The 23,324-nt window shown below is 35.2% G+C and overlaps 1 protein-coding gene across 1 annotated transcript in view; it reads left to right on the top strand.

The window, feature by feature from the left end:
- Window positions 1-2,195: 2,195 nt before the first annotated feature.
- LOC141521433 (pro-interleukin-16-like) overlaps window positions 2,196-23,324 on the top strand; it is a 41,831-nt gene continuing 20,702 nt past the window's right edge. Inside the window, exons 1-7 of the mRNA XM_074233991.1 lie at window positions 2,196-2,293; window positions 3,114-3,330; window positions 5,236-5,353; window positions 7,230-7,362; window positions 10,132-10,219; window positions 13,365-13,846; window positions 19,655-19,811. Of these exons, the coding sequence (XP_074090092.1) occupies window positions 2,252-2,293; window positions 3,114-3,330; window positions 5,236-5,353; window positions 7,230-7,362; window positions 10,132-10,219; window positions 13,365-13,846; window positions 19,655-19,811 (1,237 nt within the window). The 5' untranslated portion in view covers window positions 2,196-2,251. The remainder of the gene's footprint in view (window positions 2,294-3,113; window positions 3,331-5,235; window positions 5,354-7,229; window positions 7,363-10,131; window positions 10,220-13,364; window positions 13,847-19,654; window positions 19,812-23,324) is intronic.

Genomic DNA, 23,324 nt, shown 5'->3' with positions numbered 1-23,324 from the left:
TCCAGCCCAGCTGGGACTCATCAGACCTCTCTTCCCCCAACCAAAGATTCCATGACTAAAGTTGGTCCTTGGATCTGCCACTCACCAAAACCTCCATGGCTAAGACCGATGCTCTGGCTTCACCCTGCCCCCTCTGGTTCTCTGCTCCACTATTGGTTCACTCACAGTCCCTTGAGACAGACCTTTTGGTAGGTGTTCTTCTCCTAACTTCTCTGTCTGGGTTTTTTTCGATTGTATTTCTGCTAAGAGAGTTCTTTCATGTTATTTTTGAGGGGAAATTAGGAGACCTTAGCACAGTGCCAGTCTTCTCTCTGCCATTTTGACTGGAAGTCAAAGTTTACTTCTTCATACCATTATTGTTCTTTATTTCTCCTTAGTTTTAGATTACACTTAGTTCTGAAATTCCTCCATTAGACCTCCATTAGACACTCCATTGCTGCTGCTTTGAGAGCTATCTTGGCTAAATAACTCCTTATCAATCTAACATTGTTTCTACCTATCCCATCTTTGGTATTTCATCATAGATACTCAAAACTTTGCTGGATTCTACTCTAAGGAGTATGAATCTGTTTATAGCCATCTCTCTTCTCCATATTTCAATACAACACATCTATTTCTTATTCTCTCTTTTCCCTTACAAGGCTAAGTCTTAATTATAAAGCTCAGGTATATCAAACAATCACCAATCAACATCAATGTATTTGTTGTTAACGCTCAAAGGAGTTGTGGAGGGGGGAAGAGGATTAGTTGACTTCATACCTTATTAAAGATCCAGCCTTGTACAGCCCTCATTAAGGGCTTATAGGAATTCAGGAAGACCTTATTAAGATGTACTTCTATATTTAAATATATTGCACCATATTTAAAAGGAAAAAATGATTTCATAGATTTCTGTTTTATTCACCATTTTTCATTATAAATGTGCGCAATTTTGACTATATTATGGGTTACATTGACTTCTGTGTATTGGCCTGGGAATTTAACTGCTATTTATAAATTTTTTTATTAAAAATATATTTGTATTTCCAATCACCCAAATATGAAACAAATTTTGGAACATGGTCTATTCGTAAGATGAGATCTAACCCTGTGCCTGATGAACCCAACTACTCCCATAGCCACATTTTTCTAAGAGGTCATAATTTAGAGAATTTTGGGTTGTTTTCAATACAGATTAAACACTGAATATGGCTTATTTATGTTGGTGATTTAGAGGAAAATTTACACCAATCTTCATCATATTTTATTCTTAGAGTTCCTTATTGAAGAAAAAGAAATTTTCAATGAGTTAAAATACTTAATATTCCTATTACTAGGTATAGAAAACCTAGTTAATGTATTTTATTCTTATCAGAAATAGACATTATTCTAGACTATACTAGAATCATATTGGAATTATATCAGACACTGTTCTGGAGCATCAGGGCCATCAGTTTCAATAAAAATGTTGATTCATTCAATAAGGATGTGATTTGGTTGAAATATTTTCATTTTTTCAATATTACTCTCTAAAATACTGATATCAACAACCTCTTTATTATTATATTTACAGTTTATAAAGTCACTTTGTAACATTGATCTCATTTGCTCCTCACAATGCCCCTGAGAAGCCACCAGACCAGAAATTATCATTGCAACTTTATAGATGAGGAAATTGAGAATCAGATAGATTAACTGACATTGATAAAATGAGACAATATTTATAAGTCATGTAGCAGAGTGCCTAATTCATAGTATATATACTATTCATATATATATATATATATATATATATAATATATATATAAATGTATGTATTCCTTCCCCTTCCTAACATTCTATAGTTTGTTCTATAAGTGGTAGAGTTAGGACTTAGAACCAAGGTCTTCTGATTCCTAGTATTTCCAGGAATATTTCTATTAAGTTGTGCTATATCCTTCCTTTATTGATATGTGGCTTATTTTTTATTAGAATGAATCTGGATAGATTATTACATAGTTCAAAATGAGCAAAAGATACCATGGTATGATTATCATTTAGAAGGAATTTTCAGTTTCTTGAATACAATTTCAGGATTATAAGTCTTTTAGTATATATACCTGTCCAAAGTAGTCTAGTGACTTTAAATGAAAATGAATTTTCAAATACAATATTACCATCCTATCCCCATACAAAGCTCTTGAATTCAAATATCCTTGGATTAGATACTAAATTTATTCAATTTCCGTTTATCCAAACAGGGGATGAAATTCTGGAACTTAATGGAGAATCAATGGATGGATTAACACATAATGATGCTTTGCAGAAATTCAAGGTGACCCTATCTTAGCATGGCTTCTTTGGAATGGAGTAGTGTATGGTTTCCTAGATGTGGATTAAAGCATGCAGACACACACATACACATACACACACATTCATACATACATAGCAACAGTGAAAGCTCATTCATTTAGCTTCCACTCATCTAGAATTTATAATGATTAAATCATATTTTAGCCAAAGATTAATTTTGCATTAAAAGAAGACTGCTAAAAAAACCTAAAACTAATGGTATTAAGTAAGATTGTAGGGTAAATATGTAAATTACATAATAATCCAAAAGTTTTCAAGAACTTTGGAAGCACTCATTTGTAAAGAAGCAATTGATATGCTAATTACAAATAAATTTTAAATATTCATTAAAGCAGGTCTTATAAAAATATTACTAGGTAATTGCCTAGTTCAAGTTCCTACATGAATTTAACAATTCAACAAATAATTGACACTTTGAAACAAGATCCTGGGATTAAAAAGATGAACCAGACAGAATCCTGTCCTGAGAGAATTGACAACCTCCTAGGGAGATGCTTTGTTAATGTGATATAGTGTTAAGCACTTTTTTAAAAAAAATGGTAAAAATACCATCTCCTGAATGGTAGAGGAGAGTGCTATTATTTCTTTCTGAGAAGGATTAGTGAAGGAGGAGATGGTATTTAATCTGCAATAAGGCTCAAAAGATGGAAAAAATTTTGAGAGGTCAAGCATGTATATCTCACATAGTTCAGACTTTTCACTGTCAGATAAAGATCTCTTCTGTTTAATTTAAATTCTTGAGTTTTTGTAATATTTTATAAGATCTTATTTTCTTTTTATAGCAAGCCAAAAGGGGGCTTCTCACTCTCACAGTCAGGACCAGTCTGAGTGCTCCCCATTCTGTGTCCAACTACCTTTCTCCTCAACTGTGCCGTTCACTGAGTTCGAGTACCTGCATCACCAAGGAAAATAGTTCTTTTGGTTTGGAAAACTCATCCTTTTCAGTCAACACTGCCAAGCCCAATGATAGGATCATAATGGAAGTTTCTTTAAAGAAAGGTATGAACTACTGGCTTTGCTCTTTGGGACACTATCCTTCATGTTTCCTTCTCTTTACCAAACCCCATATGACTTTCTGAATCACTGGATTATTGACTTTAAGAGATATTCCAACTCTTTATTTAGGGGAAAGCTCGGTTAAAATAGAAAAGCACAATCTATAGATGAATTTTATTTTACCATCCCTCAGGATTCCCTCTTTCTCTCTCTATACCTAGTCTCTAGACAAAAGTCTTTCATTTCTATGGTTGAGCATTGATAAACATTAAGTTTAGCCTTAGATAGATATCTTGAAGTCCAGACATAGATGTCTATGTGACTATCCCGGTCTCCAGAGATCTGAATTCTAGTAATACTATGTAAGCATTTTTTAGTTCAAGTTAATAAAGAGAGAGCATGGTCTTGGGGCTGAGCTCCCTCTTTCAAAGCAAAGACAGAGAGAGAGAGAGAGAGAGAGAGAGAGAGAGAGAGAGAGAAGAGAGAGTGAGCATTCAGCACTAAGGCCATTTTCTCTTTTTAGTAATATGTATGCATATCTAAGTATGTATACAAATATGTAAAATATAATAAAATAAAATTAATTAAAACTTTAATATAATATTTAAATAATTTGTGTGTGCATACATACATGCATGCATGCATACCTATATCAGCACAAAGGGCATCTTCTCTAGGAAGTCTTCTGTGATTTCATCAGTTAACAAGTGATCTCTTCCTAAGTTCCTATTATCTTTTATACTTCTCTCATGACTATTACTTTCTTTCCAATATTTGTTTGTACACATCCACACTCACACTCACATTCACATACCTCCTCACCCACCCTCCCCCCCTACACACACACCACACACACACACACACACACACACACACACACACACATTTTATTCTTATTTCCAGATTCTTGAGGGCAGAGACATCATATTTTTAAACTTCACAAAGTATAACACAAAACTTTGTCCAAAATATAATTAATGTTTATTGATTTAGACAGGGAAACAGATATACATAGCATAGAATGTTTATTAATACATACGATATTCCATGCACTGTTAAATGAATAGATAAATAATACAATTAGACCGGGAAAATGACAGAAAACAGGAACATTTAGAGCTCTCAAAGTGGGTTTACTTTATCTCCATTATCTTTTTTAATTATGAAATTTAATTTGATTTTTTCAATTACTTGAAAAGATAGCTTTCTACTTTAATTTTTTGTAAGATTTTGAGTTCCATATTTTTATTCTTCTTTCCCTTCCCTCCTCCCTCTCCTTGACACTGAGTAATCTGATATGTTTATATAATCATGTTCTGAAAGACATATTACTCCTTATAATCTAGTCTAGCATTTCTCAAACATTTTGACCTTAAGACCTCTTATACTCTTGAAAATTATTAAGAATTCCTCCTCCCCCCTGTGGAGGGATTATGTATGTAGTTATTATTTATTACTTTATTATATATAATTATAAATCATCTATTTATATATTATAAATTATAAAATAGACAAATTTAAATTATAAATATGTTATAAATAAGTTTCTATAAATCAAAACCAAAATTTTATAATTATAAAATAAATTATAAATTTTGAAATAAAGTATTATAAATTATATTATCAAATATGTGAATTATACATAAGTTATAAAATATAAATTATATTATAAATATATAGTATTATTATGAAAATAATTTTGATCTTGCAGAGCCCCTAAAAGAACCTTGGAGATTCCAAAGGAATCCAGACCATACTTTAATAATTTCTGTTCTAATCAAAGACCATCTAGTAATAGGATTGGAATATAGAAAGTTTTACACCATTTATGTTTTTGGTATACATTGTACCCAATAAAGCCCAATATTTGGTTAATTTATTACTAATACTCAACATTTTCATTTCTAGAGGCTGGAGTAGGATTGGGAATTGGTCTGTGCTGTGTACCTTACTTCCAGTGTATCTCTGGGATATTTATTCATACTCTTTCCCCAGGATCAGTGGCTCATTTAGATGGACGTCTCAGGTATGATACTATATTTATTTCTCAAAAGGACAAAAGTGGAAAATTTCATGAAATAAGAAAGTATGATTATGAATGAACTTACAGATTTGAGGGAGAATAGTGGTAATGTATGTGGTGTCTGAGTTAACTGGATGATTTAAAAAGAGGTTTTAAATATATTTGGGATTCACAGTCACATATTAATCTTTTTGAAAGAGATGAAAATTGAAGGAATAGACTTTAAAGTAAATGTTTCTACATTTTGACTTTGTTTTGAATTTACAGTGATTGGGAGAGGAGCTAGGGCAAAATTTACCTATGTGTTATTAATTCTTTAAGAGTTTTCTAAATAAATAAATGTTCTAAATAAATGAGCAGATACTCATACTTTTTTAAACTTTTAAAATATATTTGAAGCACTTAAAAAAACTGATGTGATAAGTCAGTAATCAACTAGTCAAAAACTTATTATATTCAACTATGTTTCAGTCATGGTACTGGGCAAATTCAGTCATCTTGTCTTTCAATATTTACCAAGCTCTAGTTCTGACTGCCTTCTAGCTGGATGATCTTGGGCTAAACCCACAAACAATCTGAGATCATTTCTTCATGTTAAAAATGTGGATCCCAGAGCTCACTCTTGTCTGCCTTATTAAGGTTATAAAGATCAAACCTAAAAGTGCTTTGGAAATTGTAAAATGCTATGCAAACTCAAGTTATCATTATTATTTGCATGATTCTTTTACCTGGACCCTATTGGAAAAGTGTGTCAGTTCCCACTAAGGCAGCTAGGTGGTACAGTGGATAGAGCAGCAGTTCTGGAGTCAGGAGAACCTGAGTTCAAATTTGGCCTCTTGACACTTACTAGCTGTAGGACCTTGGGTAAGTCACTTAAACACCCAATTACCTCACATTCAGGCCCATCTCCAATCTTCCTGATTCATATCTGGCTACTAGACCCAGATTCTCTCTGTAAGAGAAAGTGAGGTTGGTGACTTAGCACAGCACCCCCTCACTCAAATCCATTTCACTTGCTTGTCATGGCATCACCTCCCTGATATCATTGTCTTCTTTTAGAATAAAGAATAAACATCATTGTCAAATAATATCCACTCAAAACATTAGTTTATGAGCCCCTAATGATATGATTCCTTTCTCCTACCAGTCAATCAGAGTACGTATTAGTTCAGACAAAAATTTAATCAGTCAGAAACACAAAGAAAGTGACCAGAAAAGTTCTATTCATTTATAGGGGTTTCCAAAGGATTGAATGTCATGATGAAGTCAAAGAATAGAGTATGGAGTTGCAAGGCAGGCGATGTAATAACACAATGTGATCAGATAAGGGAATTTTAGAGTTCATGAGATGATCAAGGTGATGGAAAGATCAAAGTCTTGACTGTCTCTGCCTGTTGCTGAGATGAGGAGAAGGAATAGGCTATGGGAAATGATTAAACTGAGGAACTAGGAGGTTAAAGTATTAGAATGAGTATCAATCTGTATGTTAAAGCTGTGTATTTGAGCAATAGTTGATTGACACCTTTGCTAGTGTTTCTTCACATTCCTTTGACCCTGACTTCTATAAAACAAAGGATTTCCTCATTTTCCCCTTGTCCAAAAATTGTGGTATAATTTATAGTCCATGCAAAGATGGTCTGATGAGAGCTTCATTTTATGGGGTGTGTTAAATACTGTGCCTGAGGAAATTACTCCTTTTCCCTGTTTTTCTTTTAAGTTTCAATAAGGGAAAGGAAGTCCAAGATTTTAATCTCTAGCTACATCAGAAATCAATTTACTCTTTCTTAAACAAGTAGCTATAGGCACAGTGTAATCAAGTCTAGATGTCATTTTGCTTTGAATAATGTCACTGGAATCATGTGTTGATGTTTCTTTGCAGATGTGGGGATGAAATCATAGAAATTAATGAGATTTCAGTTCAAAATATGACACTCAATGAAGTATATGCCATTCTAAGTCACTGTGATCCTGGAGCAGTCCCAGTGATTATCAGTAGACACCCTGATCCCCAGGTAAATCCTCAATTATTTCTTTCTCTCTTAGCTAGTTGCAGCCACCTAGGACCAAACCTGGAAGTCAAATCTTATAGAAATGAAGATTTCCTGGAAAATATTACTGTAAGAAAGGTCAGCATAAGCATGATAATCTTTACATAGTCACTAATATCCATAGCAAACAAAATAGATGACTCATGGATGACGCTGTTGTTAAGGATCATTATTAGGGGAAGTACAATCCTGTTTCTGAATTATAAATATTAGTGTTGTCTGAAATGGGTTCCTATGGTGAAACACAATGTTCTTAACTGTATTTATGAAATTTTAAACAATTCAATTTACTCTCTGTATACTGATGAATAAATAAAATGGAATATCTTATTTGAAATAATTAACCTAGATTAGCTAATAGATGAGTCCAGCACAATCAAAACAAGTCTTTCTTGTTTACTGGATACTTAATAAGGTTGGGGATTCAAAGAAAAGCAAAAAATAGTCCCTGCTCTCAGGGGACCTGTTCTTAGATTCTCTAGTGGAGGAAGATAACATAGAAGTAACCATGTAGAAAAAAGATAAAGACAGAATAAATTAGAGGGGAGGCACAATTAACATTACATGACTTGAAGGAAACCATGGAGTACAAAAAGAAGTGATGAGGTAGAAGAAAGTTTGAGACATGAGGGAATATCCACCAATGAAAATGCCCAGAGTTGGGAGATGCAAAGAATTCATTTGGGAGGAATGACTTGGATATTACTGGATCATAGATCCAGTGGAAGGAATAGTGTATAAGAAGATTGAAAAATTAGGACATGGGCAGGTTATGAAGGACTTTAAATCCAGAGGATTTTACTTTTGATCTTGGAGGTGATATGCAGCCACAGAAGTTGATTAAATGTGTGTGTGTGTGTGTGTGTGTGTGTGTGTGTGTGTGTGTGTGTGGTGGTGGTGGGGGAGACATTGTCAGACATTCTTTAGGAAAATCAAGTTCACTGCTGAATGGAAGATGGACTAGAGTGGAGAAAGATGAATCAGGGAGACCAACTACACATTTATTTCCAGTTGTACAGGCATGAGGTGATATGGGCTTGTACCAAGAGAGGTGGCAGTGTGAGAGTTGAAAAGAGGCATTGATGAAGGATGCTATGAAGGTAAAATTAACAGAACTTTACAACAGTTTGGATATGATAGATGAGAGAATGAGGAGATGAAGATAAGATTTAGCTTGTAAGCATGGATAACTGGGAGGATAATGGTGCCTGTAACAGGAATAGAGAAGTTAGGAGGAGGGTAGGATTAAGGAGAATATTGAATTTAGTTTTGGATATGTCAATTTTAAGATTTCTATAGAATATTCAAGTTCAAATATACAATAATGAAGCAGATCCTTCTTAATTTTCTAGATGTTTTTCTTTGCTGTTATGATTTTCATTTGTGATTTTAAACTATGATATAGGTATTTAAATCCCATAATAATCTTTAATTTAGTGAATAGCTCCAAACAGTTTCAGGGAAGATGTTAGATCACCAAAAAAAGTTATCAACTTATTACCTGACTTTTCCCTAGCTTTATGAAATGGAAAATCTCAAAGGATTTAGTTAGGTAGACCAATAGAGGTTATCTACTCTGATCTCCTTATTTTACATATGAAGAAACTGAGGTTAGAGAAAAAAATGACCATAGTCACATGAGTAAGTGTGTGAACTCATGTATTCTTGACTCAAAGACAACATTCTAGCTTCTTATACCATGCTATCAACAATTTAAGAACATATTTCATTATTAACAAGCATTCACTGATGAATCTACTGTTTGTTTAAAGTTATAGAACACAATGTGTCCTCTTCCATCATTGGTAGAAGTTAGTTGGAAAGATAGGATGTATACATAAAGGGATGAATCATTATATTACAATGTTACAAATACCAACCTAGAGATTCTGAAAGTAAGTGCTACAGATAGAGAGAAGTAACCACTCCCAAGATCCTACCTGGCTCTAAAATGCTTTGATTCTGATTCTTATGATTTTGGAAGACTTTGAGCAATTAGGGACATGGAATCCAGGACACCTAGATTCTCATCTCAGTCCAAACATTAATTAGCTGTGTGACACCCAGACAGGTGAGGAATTTGGTCTCTTTGGGTTTCACTGTTTTCATTTGTAAAATTAAAACCTTCAATCTTAAGTTTAAAATTTAGTGGATAAATATAGTCTAACACAAAATACTAGGCTTTTATAATAGATTTGTGGTCTGGAGACAAAAGAGCATGAGCAAAGGCAAAGATATACAGTATATATTCCACAGCAAACCAATTTGACAAGAACTGATGATCCATTAGAGAAAGTATTGGGAACAGACTGAGGGCCTTGAATTGCAGGTTTAAGAATTTTACAATTTATCCTATAGAAAAGAGGAAAGTTATTGAAGTTTTTAAAGGGTATATGTGTGGGGGGGTTATAGGGAAGGTGATAGGTATGAAACAGCGCTTTAAAAAGATTATTTTTCAAGATGGATGAATGCAAGGGGAGAAGAAACAGGCAGTAAGACCAGTAAAAGACTAATACAATATGGGGCAGAGAGGCAGTGCAGTGGATAGAACATGTAGTAATTACCTAGCTGTGTGACCTTGGGCAGGTCACTTAACCCCACTGCCTTGCAAAAAACAAGAACAGAAACAAAAGACTAATACAATAATCCTAGTGTACCATGAGGCATTAATTAAATTTTCAGTTCTCTTGTAGTTCCCAATGCAAGTTCACAAAATGAGCTGATATTTTCTAGGTGTCTGAACAGCAATTAAAGGAAGCTGTGGCCCAGGCTGTAGAGAATAGCAAATTTGGAAAAGAGAAACATCATTGGAGTTTGGAAGGTAAGAAAAGTAATAAAATAAAGGAAATTCTTGTCATTCTTTTGATGTGCCATGAGGTTGTTTTGGTTAGAGTGCTGCAGATACCTAAAATGAAACCTGTTTTGTTAGGATTTACAGAGTGTAACTTAAAGCTTCTTTGCTTTAAGAGTATAAAACTGCCCTCAGACTTTTGGGACACCCTATAGACTTAGCTTCTCTTTCTACTCCCACCTTGATTTAAGCAGTTTTTGTTTGCTTTACATTGAATAATTTACTTATCTTCATGTAACTTCATTTCACTTTTTTTCCATTAATAAGCATTTATTTTTTCTTCACATTGGAAAGAAAAGCAAAATACTTATAATAAATATTTATAGTCAAGCAAAACAGATTCCCTCCTTGGCCATCTGCCAACAGAGATAGTGAACATTCTTTATCATCAGTATTCTGGAATCATGATTATTTCATTAGTCAGAATTCTTACTCTTTTAAAGTTTTTCTTTATAATTTTGTTGATGTTATAATTTCATTGACTTCCTACTTGAGCTGGTCTAATGCCATGGAATTAGTCTCTTCTCCAATTTCTCCTATATGCCTGAAACTTGCATAATCTTTAAGTAGTTAGATGGTGTAAGTGGTAACGGGGTGACATGGGGATTAGTCCGCTGGAGATGGAGTGAGGAAAAAGCTGCTGTCTCAGACACTCATTAGCTAGCTGTGTGAGGCTAGGAAAGTTCTGCCTTGATTTCCTCATCTATAACATTAAGGGTTTGGATGTGTTTCTTCTAAGACCCTTTCCAATTCTAAATTTCATCGAGTCTAAACACAGATCTTATCATGACATTCCTCTTCCTCACTTTCTGTTAGATAAAGTTCAAAATCCTTGGCATGAAAAACTTCCATGATTTCATTCCAACTTAACTTTTCAGTCTTCCCCTAATGTTATTTGTCTTTATGCATCCTGTGCTCCAGGCAAACTTGAGAATATACCAGTCTCCTGGACTTATCATACCCCCTAATATAATTAGTATCTAATTAGTACATAATTAGTACTTAACAAACATTTAAATGACTTGAATTGAATGTTTATAAGTTATTAGGTCAAAGTCTTAATTGGATAAATAACTGGGAACTAAGAAAAGACTAAAGAGGCAGAAATTTAAGTTGCCTGTGAACTTCAACTGGGAAGATAAAAGGCTAGATCAGTGGACAGAGCAGTTATATGAATAGGAGACTTATGTGACTGGCTGGAAGCCTATTGGGAAAATCACAGAAGGCCTGGAATGAGAAGAGTGACAAAATAAGAGCTAGGCATTGTTCAAAGGCACAGCATGGCATGTGTCTTGCTTTCCCTCTCTTTTTTCAGTCATCTCATAGTTTGGTATAGTGGAATCATCATTTGGGTGGGGGGGATTGGTTCAGTCATTAAACCCAAGTTCAACTCTTAAATCCTTCTTGGCTTTAATTATTTCAACTATATATATTCAGGGAAATCTGCTACTCAGTCTCTAAAGTGTCTTATAGATAGATCGATTATCTTATAACTAACAGTAAATATTTACCCCAATTTTCCAACCATAAAGAAAGATGAGAATTTTGTTTCTTGACAATGATCCTTGATAGTGGGGTGGGGGTGGGGGAAATCACAAGAAATCTCTCTCTGTGTGTCCCTGACTCTGACTGTCTGTCTGTCTGTCTCTTTCAGTATTCTAAACCTCAAGTTCATAGTCTTAACAAAATAGGCTATTGTAGCAGTCATTTGTGATAGAATAAGCACTGCTTGGGGGAATAGGGCTATTTTTGTTGTTTTTGGCAAGGCAATGGAGTTAAAGTGACTTGCCCAAGGTCACACAGCTAGGTGTCTGAGACTGTATTTGAACTCAGGTCCTCCTCACTCCAGAGTTGGTGTTCTATCCACTGCCCCACCTAGCTGCCCTGACTGGGGCTATTTTTAAAAATCAATTTTTTTCAGGTGCCTATTTGAGTAACAATAGCAATGAAATAGAATCCAACTTACCGACTTGAGGGAGTAAGTTCCCTGTATGAGATACACTGTTTACATGATCCTACAACAGAAGAAGGATCAGAATAATAGGGAATCATATATATCTAGTAGCCTGGGTCTATTCCTTTCCTAGGTGGCTCAGAGGATAGGATTCTGGATCTGAAATCAGGAAGACTTGAGTTTAAATCTAGACTTAGACACTTTCTAGCTGTGTGATGCTGAGCAAGTCACTTAATTTCTGTCGGTATCATTTTCCTCATCTGTAAAATAGAGATGATAATAACACCTACCTTCCAGGATTGTTGTGAGGATAAAATGAAACAATATTTGGAAAGAAGTTTGCAAACCTTAAATACATATGCCAGCTATTATTATTGTAGGTACTGGGACACATGGATTGTTGGGGTCTAGAAGGAATTTAGAATCCATTAGAGGGAAGCATTGCCTTTGATGTCCCCCAAAATAATATCTTGTATTTATTTAGCGATTTAAGATTTGTAAAATGTTTTACATATATTCTATCATTTTATCCTCACAATTCCATGCTATGATTATCATCCTCATTTTTCAGATGAGAAAATTGAGGCCAAGATGAGTGCAAGTTCATGCAGTTAAATGTCTCAAAAAGCCCTTACTCTCACTGTCAAAGTCATGGATTTGAGCTTCTTATCCATTTTTAAAAATCGGGTCAAATAAAATATATTCTGTATTTGATTTATAGTTAAAACAAAATGAAGAGAAACTGAGGGCCTATTTTAGGGGGAAAATAGGAGCAAAATTATGAAGATCATAAGAAGAATTGAATGAGGCCAAGAGTCAAAAAGATTTTGTGAGAGACTTGTCCTTATCTCTCTCTCTCTCTCTCCCTCTGAGCAAGATCACACCCAGGTCTGTGGTATCACAGTCAAGAAAACTCCTGATTCATAACTTCCCTATACATTCCTTGACAACCAAGATAACAGGCTTTAAACTATAAATTGTAGGTGGATGTCTTGTCCTCCTGGTAGCTCATGAGGTCCTTGAAGGCAAGGACTATTGCATCAAATACTTCTGTTGTATTCTGATGGTGACTGGTACAATTCAGAAACAAGAGTAAGTGTAGAATTGGATTATTTGTCCTAAATACCTCTTATTCAAGTTTTGACTGTATCCCAATTGCAGGTATCAAAAGACTAGAGAGTAGCTGGCATGGCAGACCCACATGTGAAAAGGAAAGTGAGAAGAATGCCATCCCTTTCCACCGAAGATCTCAGAAGGTCATGATCCGATCTAGTAGTGACAGCAGTTATACCCCTGCCTCATCTGTTGGGAACAGCTGCAATAGCAGCCCACAGCAGCCATCAGATCCAGATACAAGAGCTGCTAGTGAGAATATACCAGTGACCCAAGAGTCTGGTTTGTTGCTTTCATCTTCAAGAAACAATTCAGAGAGCCAAACTCCAATGGGGACTGAGGAGTGCCACCCACCCTTGAAAGTCAAGAAATCCTTTGAGATTCTGGTTAGAAAGCCCACGTCTTCCAAACCCAAACCTCCACCCAGAAAATACTTTAAAACAGATGCTGCTACTGGGGATCAACTGCAGAGCCTTGATGGAAAAGAGATTTCAGTATCAGCTGAACAAATGTCTTCAATGAAGGACCAAGTAAGATGTTACTGTGTTTATATCTACTAAATACTTACCATAAGTGAAGCATTAATGATTAACATCTCATCATATCTTCTAATCAGAACAATAGATCTTAAGAATTTCAACTATTCTACCAGAATTTCTCTTATTTTGTAATCAGAAATGAGTTTTTTCCATCCTGAGCTGAGTTTGAATTTAGAAAAGGCATGTTTGGAACTTGGTGGATCTCACAAGCAAATATACATTCTGACAACTCTTATGATGCTAGAACCAAATGGAAACTTAGATATTGTTTATTTCATGATTCTCACTTTAGATATGAGGATACTGAGACCCAAAGAGTCAGGTATATGCAGAGTAGATACAGGAATCTCTCTGATATTCTGAATCACATGCAAATTGACTGCATGGACAGCCATTAACACATCCTCCATTTTTAGAATAATCCAAAAGGTACTAGAATGGCAGGAGACTTGAGTTCTCACCTCATCTCTGATAAGACATGGTGAACTTTTTCACTTAAACTTTTTTAGACCTCAAATTTTATATCTGTAGAATAAGAGAATTAGGATAGATGGCTTTTAGGTTCCTGTTATTAAAATGCTCTAAAAGAAATTAAGCATTTCACCAAGGACTACAATAATTTGATATCTCTGGCTATGTCTACTTTTAAAATGTCTGCCAATGGAAATGGTGGAGATTTATGGTTCTAGATAGAAACTCTTTCCCTCCACCCTGTAATTTGAAGTACAACCTTTTTATATCCTGAATGTACACTGGCTTCTATGTAGTACTAGGAGAACATTCTAAACAACTATTCCAGGTTCATTCCAGGCCTTGGAATTCTATAATGAGGCTAGAAATAATAGTAAAAGTAAGACTGATGTAACTCTAAAAAAATTTTTTTTGATCCAAGCCAACAGTAGTTACATATATTCAGGAACTCTTGGTGAATAAACATGTTTCCTAAAGGAAAACAGTGAGTGTTCTGTGATTTATCATTTGGAGAATTGTCTGAGACACTGAGAAAATGTTAAAATGAATAGGCCAAGGTCAACCAACCAGTATGTGTCAGAGCTGAGACTTGAACACAGCTCTCCCTCTCTGAAAAACCATATCTTAGTGGTAGAGGATAACATATTTATTTCTGTTTTGGTAGCAATTTCTCATGTTTAAAAATTCAAGCACAGTTGAAGAACATGAATGTCATTCTTAAGGCAGACCCCAAAATAGTATGAAGAGAGAGATCACTCAATTAAATTTAGGAATGATTCTCAAACTTAGCATAGGCTAGATGAGTGTAGACAAGCTTGGCCTTGCAATTGACTGGATAAGTGAACAACCCCTTTGTTATCTGATTAGGAAAGGGACTGGACCCTGGACTTTCTGGATTTATTTTTGTTTGTTTGTTTGTTTTCTAAGGCAATTGGATTTTCCCAGGGTCACATAGTGAACTTTCATTAATATGAAGACTCTTTGTTTACCAAGGCAGGTTGAAGCCTTCTCTGAAACTTAAACCCTGGGAGAGTTACTTAGACTATGGATAGGCTAAATAAATTGTTCAGGGTCAGTATGGGTCAGAAGCAGGACTTGAACCCAGATCCATTATCCTTAGAGGCTGTCTATTCCTTATAGCCACTGCTTCTACCTAAGTTATAAAGAAAATAAAGGGAGTTTAAAGGCCATTTAAGATCCTAGAACTAGAAAGGATTTCAGAGGCCATCTAGTCCAACACCCTCATTTTGTAGATCAGGAAACTGAAGACTATGGTCCTCTGCTGCTAGAGTCAGAGCTCTTCAGTAAAAAGACAGATTCCTTTTGACTTGTTAAGGATAATGGTATAACAGGGAACATTTAGGGATAGGCAGTTAGTTGGTAGAGAGATATTTTTCAGGGGAAGAGCCTTTCATTGTTCCTTGTACCCCAGGTCAAGACCAAAGTAAATAGATCCACCTCAGACAATGTCTGTTTTTCAGGGTATCCAACATTCAAAGAGACAGTGTCATGAACAGAAGTCACAGGTCTTTTTTTTTTTATTAAAAAAAAGACAATTCTGATTGATCAGATGGAATGGAACCAACTCCCTATTCTTTACCACCATGATCATCTATGTTTCTCAGGCCCATGTTTGAAGGAAAGAACTTGTTTTCTTATCATTCTATGCCCATATTTCTTCTCCTTATGAAATTAATTTCCTTAAAGGTAGAAGCTGTTTGGTACACAGTGGGAACTTGATAAATGCTAGTTGATTAATGTCCACTTAGATGGATAGGGACATATTGGGCTTTCTTACTCTCTTTTCATGTAGTTTCTAATAAGTTTTATTGCTTCAGACTTCTTCACTATTTAAATACGTTATTTTCCAAATTTTACTCACTGGTGAGTCCTTTATCTAGTCTTGTTCCAGTCTACTATAGGGAGCTAGATTGGATAACCAGACTGTGGAATTTCAATATATTATATTAGGTCCAACATCTAGATTCTCATAGTCAACTTGGTTATTTGATACTAAAGATCTTATTGACCTTTTATAAAATTATATATGGAGACTTAGGTCCATAGGGGTGACTAGGTGGTATGGTGGTTAGAGTAATAGTGTTTGAGTAAGGAGTATCTGCTTTCATAACCTGCTTCAGACACTTACTAGTTGTGTGACCCTGGGCAAATCATTTAACTGTGTTTGCCTTACTTCTTTATCTGTAAAATGAACTGGAGAAAGGAATGGCAAACCCCTCCAGTGTCATTGCCAAGAAAAATCCAATTGGAGTCATGATAGAACTGAAAGAACTCAACAATTTGGGTTCATAGGATCAGAGAATTAGAGCTCAAAGGGACCTCAGAGTCATTTAGTTCAACCCTTCCATTTTACAGATGAGGAGACTGAAGTCCATAGAGGTTACATGACTTGACTGGCCCAAGGTCACATAGAAAGACAGACACAGGAGTTAAATCAACTATTGAATAAACAAACCAAGCTATTTGCAATATTGTGAGAGCTTGAAATCTTGAATAGGAAGAAGAACTCAGGTTGCTAAAAAGGAAGTGCCTTTCCTCAAAAAGCAGGATGTGGTTGCCTTTGTACTTAGTTGTTGTAGTTCTTCCTTTTTTTTTTAATGGATGAAATTTATTTTTGTGACTGAGGGACTAGAAAAGCAGAGGGCAAAATTCAAGAGATTTTTAGCAGCTATAAAGTCAGTGGTTAGGAAACAAAAGTGCAAGGGGGCACTACCATATACTCTTCATGGACTTTGAAGTCACCTTTTTGGTGGCCCTGGAAATAGAACAGGAAGTGAAGAAGCTGCATTAATCACTGGAGCATAACCACTTAAGTGAAAGTCCCTGAGTAGACTTGAGCTGGTATTGCTGGAGAAAACAGTTTTACTAAAAACCTTTCAGCAGTTAAAAAAAAATGCTCTTACAAGGAGCTGGGGACAATATTCTTAGCAGCAAAAGCAGAGAAAGCTGCCCAGATAGAAATAGAAAACCCAAATTAAATTGAATTTGGGAGTTTGCATAAGGTGCCCCAAAAGAGCCAATCAAGAAAGTGTGATGGATGGCAGATAGATGTGTTGGATATGAACAAGAAGGGAGGAACCAAGAAGTCTCCCCAGCAGTCATTTTCCTCTAGTGAATGTACTTTACCACATGAGCATGACAAATACTTATTTGGTTATGGAGAAACTCTCCAGAATACTTGCTTTGGACTATAGAGATAGTACAGAGAGAGAATTTGTTTTTGTTTTAAGCCACATCACAATCCTTTGGGTACTATTTTTTTTTATTTGAGAGTAAATGTAGTATCTTCTGAAGGAAAGAAAATTCCATTAAGAGTAGCATACTTTTAGTTCTTTCATGTTCTGTGTAAATATATCTGCTAATCACAGTATCATAGAGAGCTAGAAATGAATTTTGAGGTCATCCAGTCATATGATCATAAATTGAGAATTTGAAGGTACCTTATAGTTCACCAAGTACAACATTCTCATTTTACAGCTGAGGAAAGTGAAACCTAGCAGGATTAACTGATTTGCCAATAGTCACACAGATAGAGGTGACAGACCCAGGATTTGATCCCAGGTCCTCTAATGATAGAGCTGGCATTCTTTCCTCCATGTGTCTTCTGTGATGCTCCATTACCTTTAAGATTATTATCTTATGGGAGATCTGAACAGTCTTTTAAATTATATATTTTTAGGATAAACTAACAGAGCCTACATTTAGTTCTATATATTTTCATTAATTTTTTTAATTTACACATTCTTTTTAGAAATTCATTAGGATCATAGAGTTCGAACTGGAAAGGATGTTAAAAGTCATTCATTCCACTTCCTCATTTTTCAGAAAAGAAAACAGAGGCATAGAGACTTTACCAGATCATATAACTAGTAAATATCTAAGGTCTTCCACTCCTTGATTCTTTTGTGAAGTCAAACTAGGTCATCTTTTGCCTCCATTCTTACCCTACCTTAAATCACCGAATCAGTATTAGTTGCCACAGACAAACTAAGACCTGGGAAAGACCTTAGCTTAAAAAGGTCAAGATCTCCAACTGCTTCTGGGGCCACTGACTGTTGTCTTGGTCTATGTCTTGCCACTGGGTTCCAATGAATCTGGAGGAGAGAGTGAGACTGATGATTTTGCACAGTTCTGCCTCCCTTATATCCAACTTACTTGAAAGTCAAGACATCATCTTTCTAATGCCACTGATCCTCTTTGAGAACAACAATATCTTTAGAGGCAGATTTGCATCAAGATCTTCTCAACTCAAGTTCCTACTAGATCATCATGCCTCTATATAACAATGACTATTGTCAGTCTGAATATTCACTTTGAGGTGATTTAAATTCTAAGGCCTTGTATAGTCCTAGTTTACTACCCCAAAGAAGAAATTTCTTCTGCCTTCATGGTCTTATCAACTTCAAGGAAGTCCAAAGGACCATGCAGCAATTTTTAAATTTTTAAATGAGTAGAACACAAAGGAAAGAGCAGCTTTGAATAGCATTTTAATTTGCAAAATGTTAGGGAGTTATTTCAGTGATGTCTTTCTCAGATGGTAAACTGTTCTCTGCATGCACAGATCAGAGACATAAAATTCAATACAAGACGGAAGACACCAAGCACAAATTTAATTGCTTCCTCTAAAGAGCAGAGCAGGTGACAAGAGGTCTAGGAAACAAGCTGCTGTCCTGACTGCTGAAATTTGGGGATAATCAGGCAGACAGGAATCACAATTCCCTGACTAAATAATAATTCCCTTGACCTCTTCCTTGGAATCCAAGAAAACAGTTTTGAAACTTTCCTTCTCATCTAGTCCAAAAATCCTGCATCTCTTTGCCCTGCTCCACACCCCACTCTACAATTCTAAATCTGAGGTCCTGTGAAATCATTTTCTTTGGCTTCCAATGCAATATAAGTTTTGTATTTAATTTAATTTTCTGATAAATCTACTTTCCACAAACTAACTGATTAGGAAAGAATGTGGCAGTTTCTGCATTGAAATTCTTTTTAAAGGAACAGGAAATAAATGCCATAAGGTTGGTTGATCCAGTGACTGTAACTCATTTTAGCCCTGCCCAAGAGCATAGGAAAAGATGTCATTAAACTCTTTCCATCATGATCACCCCCTACCCCTCACTGCCAAGTGCTTAAAATGGCTCATTGTGAAGCTGTTAAATAATTTTTCATCTAGTGAAAAAGCCTGAACATTCTTAAGATTTATGCTGAGGATAAAATCAAAAGCACAGAGACGGCTTATGCCCATAGCAATTCTCACCATTTATAGCATGGCGTTTTGACAGACTATATTTCCTGTTTACACCACAGGAAGTGGGAAACCTGCAGCTACGGGGAAAGAAAACTGTTTTAACTTTAAGTGAAGCCCCATATTGTTCAGACTCAAGAGCTTCTGTTCAAGCAGAAAGTGCTGAGACTCTTGCCTCAACTACATCAGAATCAGAGCAAGAGAATGTATCCAGGACAGGTATGTTTGGTTTTCAAATGGTTTTAGATGCTTCTGAATGTACAACATCTGTCTGGGAAATGGATAAATTTGTGAGTTATAAATATAAACTTGAAAAATTTGATTCTAAAACTTGAGTGGAGATCAAACAGTCATTTTGTGTATTTGCATAGGCATTAACCATCTTAAAGATGTGCTAAAGGGCAGAATTTGAACCCAGGTGTTCTTGATTTTTATGCCATCTCTCTACAGACTGCATTATACTGCTTCTCCTCTTAATCATTAGCAGATGAAATTCTTAATAAGCAATCTTCCTCCACTAATGCAGGTCAACAATTCATCTACAATGTACTTTTGGAGAGTTGTCCTGGGACACTCAGAAGTCAAATGATTTGCTCATAATCACACAACTAGGATGTGTTAGAGGCAACTTTTGAATCCATATCTTCCTGGCCCCCAGGCCAACCACACTATTCACTATGCAATTCTATCTTTCATCCAACAGAAATAATGTGAAACAATTGTGTGAAAATAACTTTGAGAAGGGACTATGCAGATTGTTCCAGTTTAGTAATGCTGTGCTAACTGATTTCATTTCCTATGTAATTATTCAATGACACTCAAAGGGCACAATGGTGCTCCTTATGTCTATAGATTTATAACTAAAGGAAAATAGATATGAGATGAATGATAAATATGTATCACAAACACAGAGCAATTCAAAAATACTATTGAAAATTATGGGGGAAAGGTGTGGCTAGGTGGGTAGTGGATAAAGTACCGGCTCTGGAGTCAGGAGTACCCGAGTTCAAATTCCACCTCAGACACTTAATAATTACCTAGCTGTGTGGCTTTGGGCAAAGTCACTTAACCCCATTACCTTGCAAAAAAAAAAAAAAAACAACTTAAGAAAAAAGAAAATTATGGGAAATTGCATTTAAAATAGCAGTTGTTAAGTTCATGTGTCCATCATTATTTCACAGTATCAGAACATAATGTTAGAAGATGTAAAATATTTTATCTAGAAAACCTAAAGTTTATGATATATAGAAAGTATTCTAGATCAGAAAAGGATGTAACTGGGTAAGGTAGCTACCAGACGCCTCACTACAAGGTCTGCTTCTACATCTAGTGATGGAGAATATTTAGAATGAAAAGTGCTCTTAGAGAAATACTTGAGTACTCAAAATATTCTGTAGGTATTTCTCCTTAAAGAACTTCTGATTTGGAGTTCAAACTCAACCTCAGATACTTGTTTTGTGACTTTCAAGTTTCAAAGTCTTCATTTGTAAAGTAGAGATAGCCATATTCATTGTCCTTAACCTGAGAGGGTTATTTTGAGGCTAAAATAAGATAATGTGTACAGTTAGCCCTTTCATATTATGCAGCATTCCTTCATTCTGGAAAATTCTCAAAAAAACTTTTGGCCCTCCTTTTTTTAACCAGAGAAGAAGTCTAAATTATTATGGTAGTAAAAGATAAAATATGTAGATATTATATAATATTATTCACATGTTTTAGGCATTTCTGAGTTTCTAAACCTTTTATTTGTTGTCTGCTGGCCTTCATGTGTCATCTGCCCCTTTTACAAAACTCCCCCCCCCATTCCCATTTAATTCATTAGGCCAACCTGAGATATATCTAAACTATGATGTGAAAAGTTGTGATGTGGAAGGGCCTAATGCTATATAAACCGTGAAATCCTATATAAATAGTAGTTAACTCTTGATAATGGAAGACAGTGGGGCTTTTACAAAGAGAAATATTCATTTCTAAAGATAATGATAAACATATAAACATATTTCCCCAAATAAGGGGGGCCATAATTGTACCATCTTTGTTTGAGGGTTTGGATCACCTTCATAATTTAATTCAGTTCCCAAAGAGCATGGTTCCAGTTAAAAATCCAAGACATCCCTTAGGATTGATTCCTGGGCATTTATATTTTACAAATGGGGTAATTGACCTCCAGAGAAGTGAGAGTGACTCAACATCACAGAGCTAGTTAGTTAGCAGGGCTTTAACTAGTGCCTAGGTCTGCTAATTCTAAATTCCATCTTTTTTTTTACATCATTTGTAAAAGTAGTCATGAAAATTAGATTCTCTTACCTTTGGTTTGATGGAAAGAATAATGGATCTCAGGACAGAAGACCAGGACCTTCCTTATATCCTGACAATGCTACTTAGTATTTGATGCCACTTGTCTAGGGAAGTCATTAATCTCTCTAGGCCTTACTAAATTTTCTAATTTTTTAATTCTAAGAAAGACAAAATCCATTTATTTATTTTTCTCAAAATAATTAGTCTTTTTGGCAGGGTATCAATAACAATAAAAATAATATCAATAATAACTATACTAGCTAGTATAAACCTTAAAATATAGGGTTAAAATGAAATGACATAAAAGATACTTAGACATGAAGTTTTATTTTCTAGAATTTACCCTGAAAGCTATAGGTGCAGGCCATTATGATAATGACCACACCAAACCAAGAGAAAGGGAGTATTTATTCAAAAACAAAAGAGAAGAGAAACTCCTAACCTCCTTGGAGTTTGCATAATAAGTTGCCCAATCACTCATCCAGGACTCCAGATCATTTGTCTTCCTAAGTTTGTAATTAACTTGGGGGAGATGCCAATGAGCTAGATTTCTTACCTACTGGCAGAGCTTACTATGAAGTTAAGGTTCTGTACTGATTAAAGAAATCAGCTTCTTTACCAGAAATACAATTTGAGAACTTATTATTCTTTGACACTAGACTAAATATAGCACCTTAAATTTTGCACAGCATTTTACAGTTGCCATTTCTCTGTTGCTCACAACCACTTTGTGAAGTAAACGCTACTATTATTCCCATTGTATAGATGCGTAAAATGAAACAGATAGAGATTAAGTGACTTGCCCAGGATTGCACAGCTAGCATATGTCTATGAGGCAGGATTCAAGCTCAATTATTCCTAATTCTGATTCCAACATTGTAAATCATGCCACCAATTTAGCTAAGTCTAACCATAAGCATAACAAGTGTGAGAAATTATTTCTCTCTTGGATTTAATAATTAATTATTGAATCAGGACCAAAGGTTTTCCCCTTTTCTACTTCCTCATCCAGAAATTCTAAATGGATGCATTCCTGCTCATTGTGTTTGCTCAGACCAGTCAGCAAAAATGTGAATCCTCCCTTTTCTCAGACCCATGATATGGAAATTGATGCCTCTTTGACCAAGATTTGCATGACACAGATCTCTTGTCTCAAGGCACTCATTTTAATATAGCTCATCTTCCATTTTGTGAACCAATCATAGTTGATTGCCATCTCAGGAACACTTACTCTTCCAAGGGCTTATAAACTATGAGCCCTCCACCAATAGGAGTCTTTGGTCTAAAAAAGATGGTCAAATGAAGCCATCCTTTTACAAATAATATGTTCTTATTAATGAAATGATAAAATTACTCAATCATCACACTGCTATGATTGAGTAGGAAGAGCACTAGACTTGGAGACTAAGTCTTGAATTTATATCCTACTCAGTG

This window comes from Macrotis lagotis, chromosome 4, assembly GCF_037893015.1.
Source record: "Macrotis lagotis isolate mMagLag1 chromosome 4, bilby.v1.9.chrom.fasta, whole genome shotgun sequence".
Classification (NCBI taxonomy): Eukaryota; Metazoa; Chordata; class Mammalia; order Peramelemorphia; family Peramelidae; genus Macrotis; species Macrotis lagotis.
This window is presented reverse-complemented; position numbering and strand designations above follow the sequence as displayed.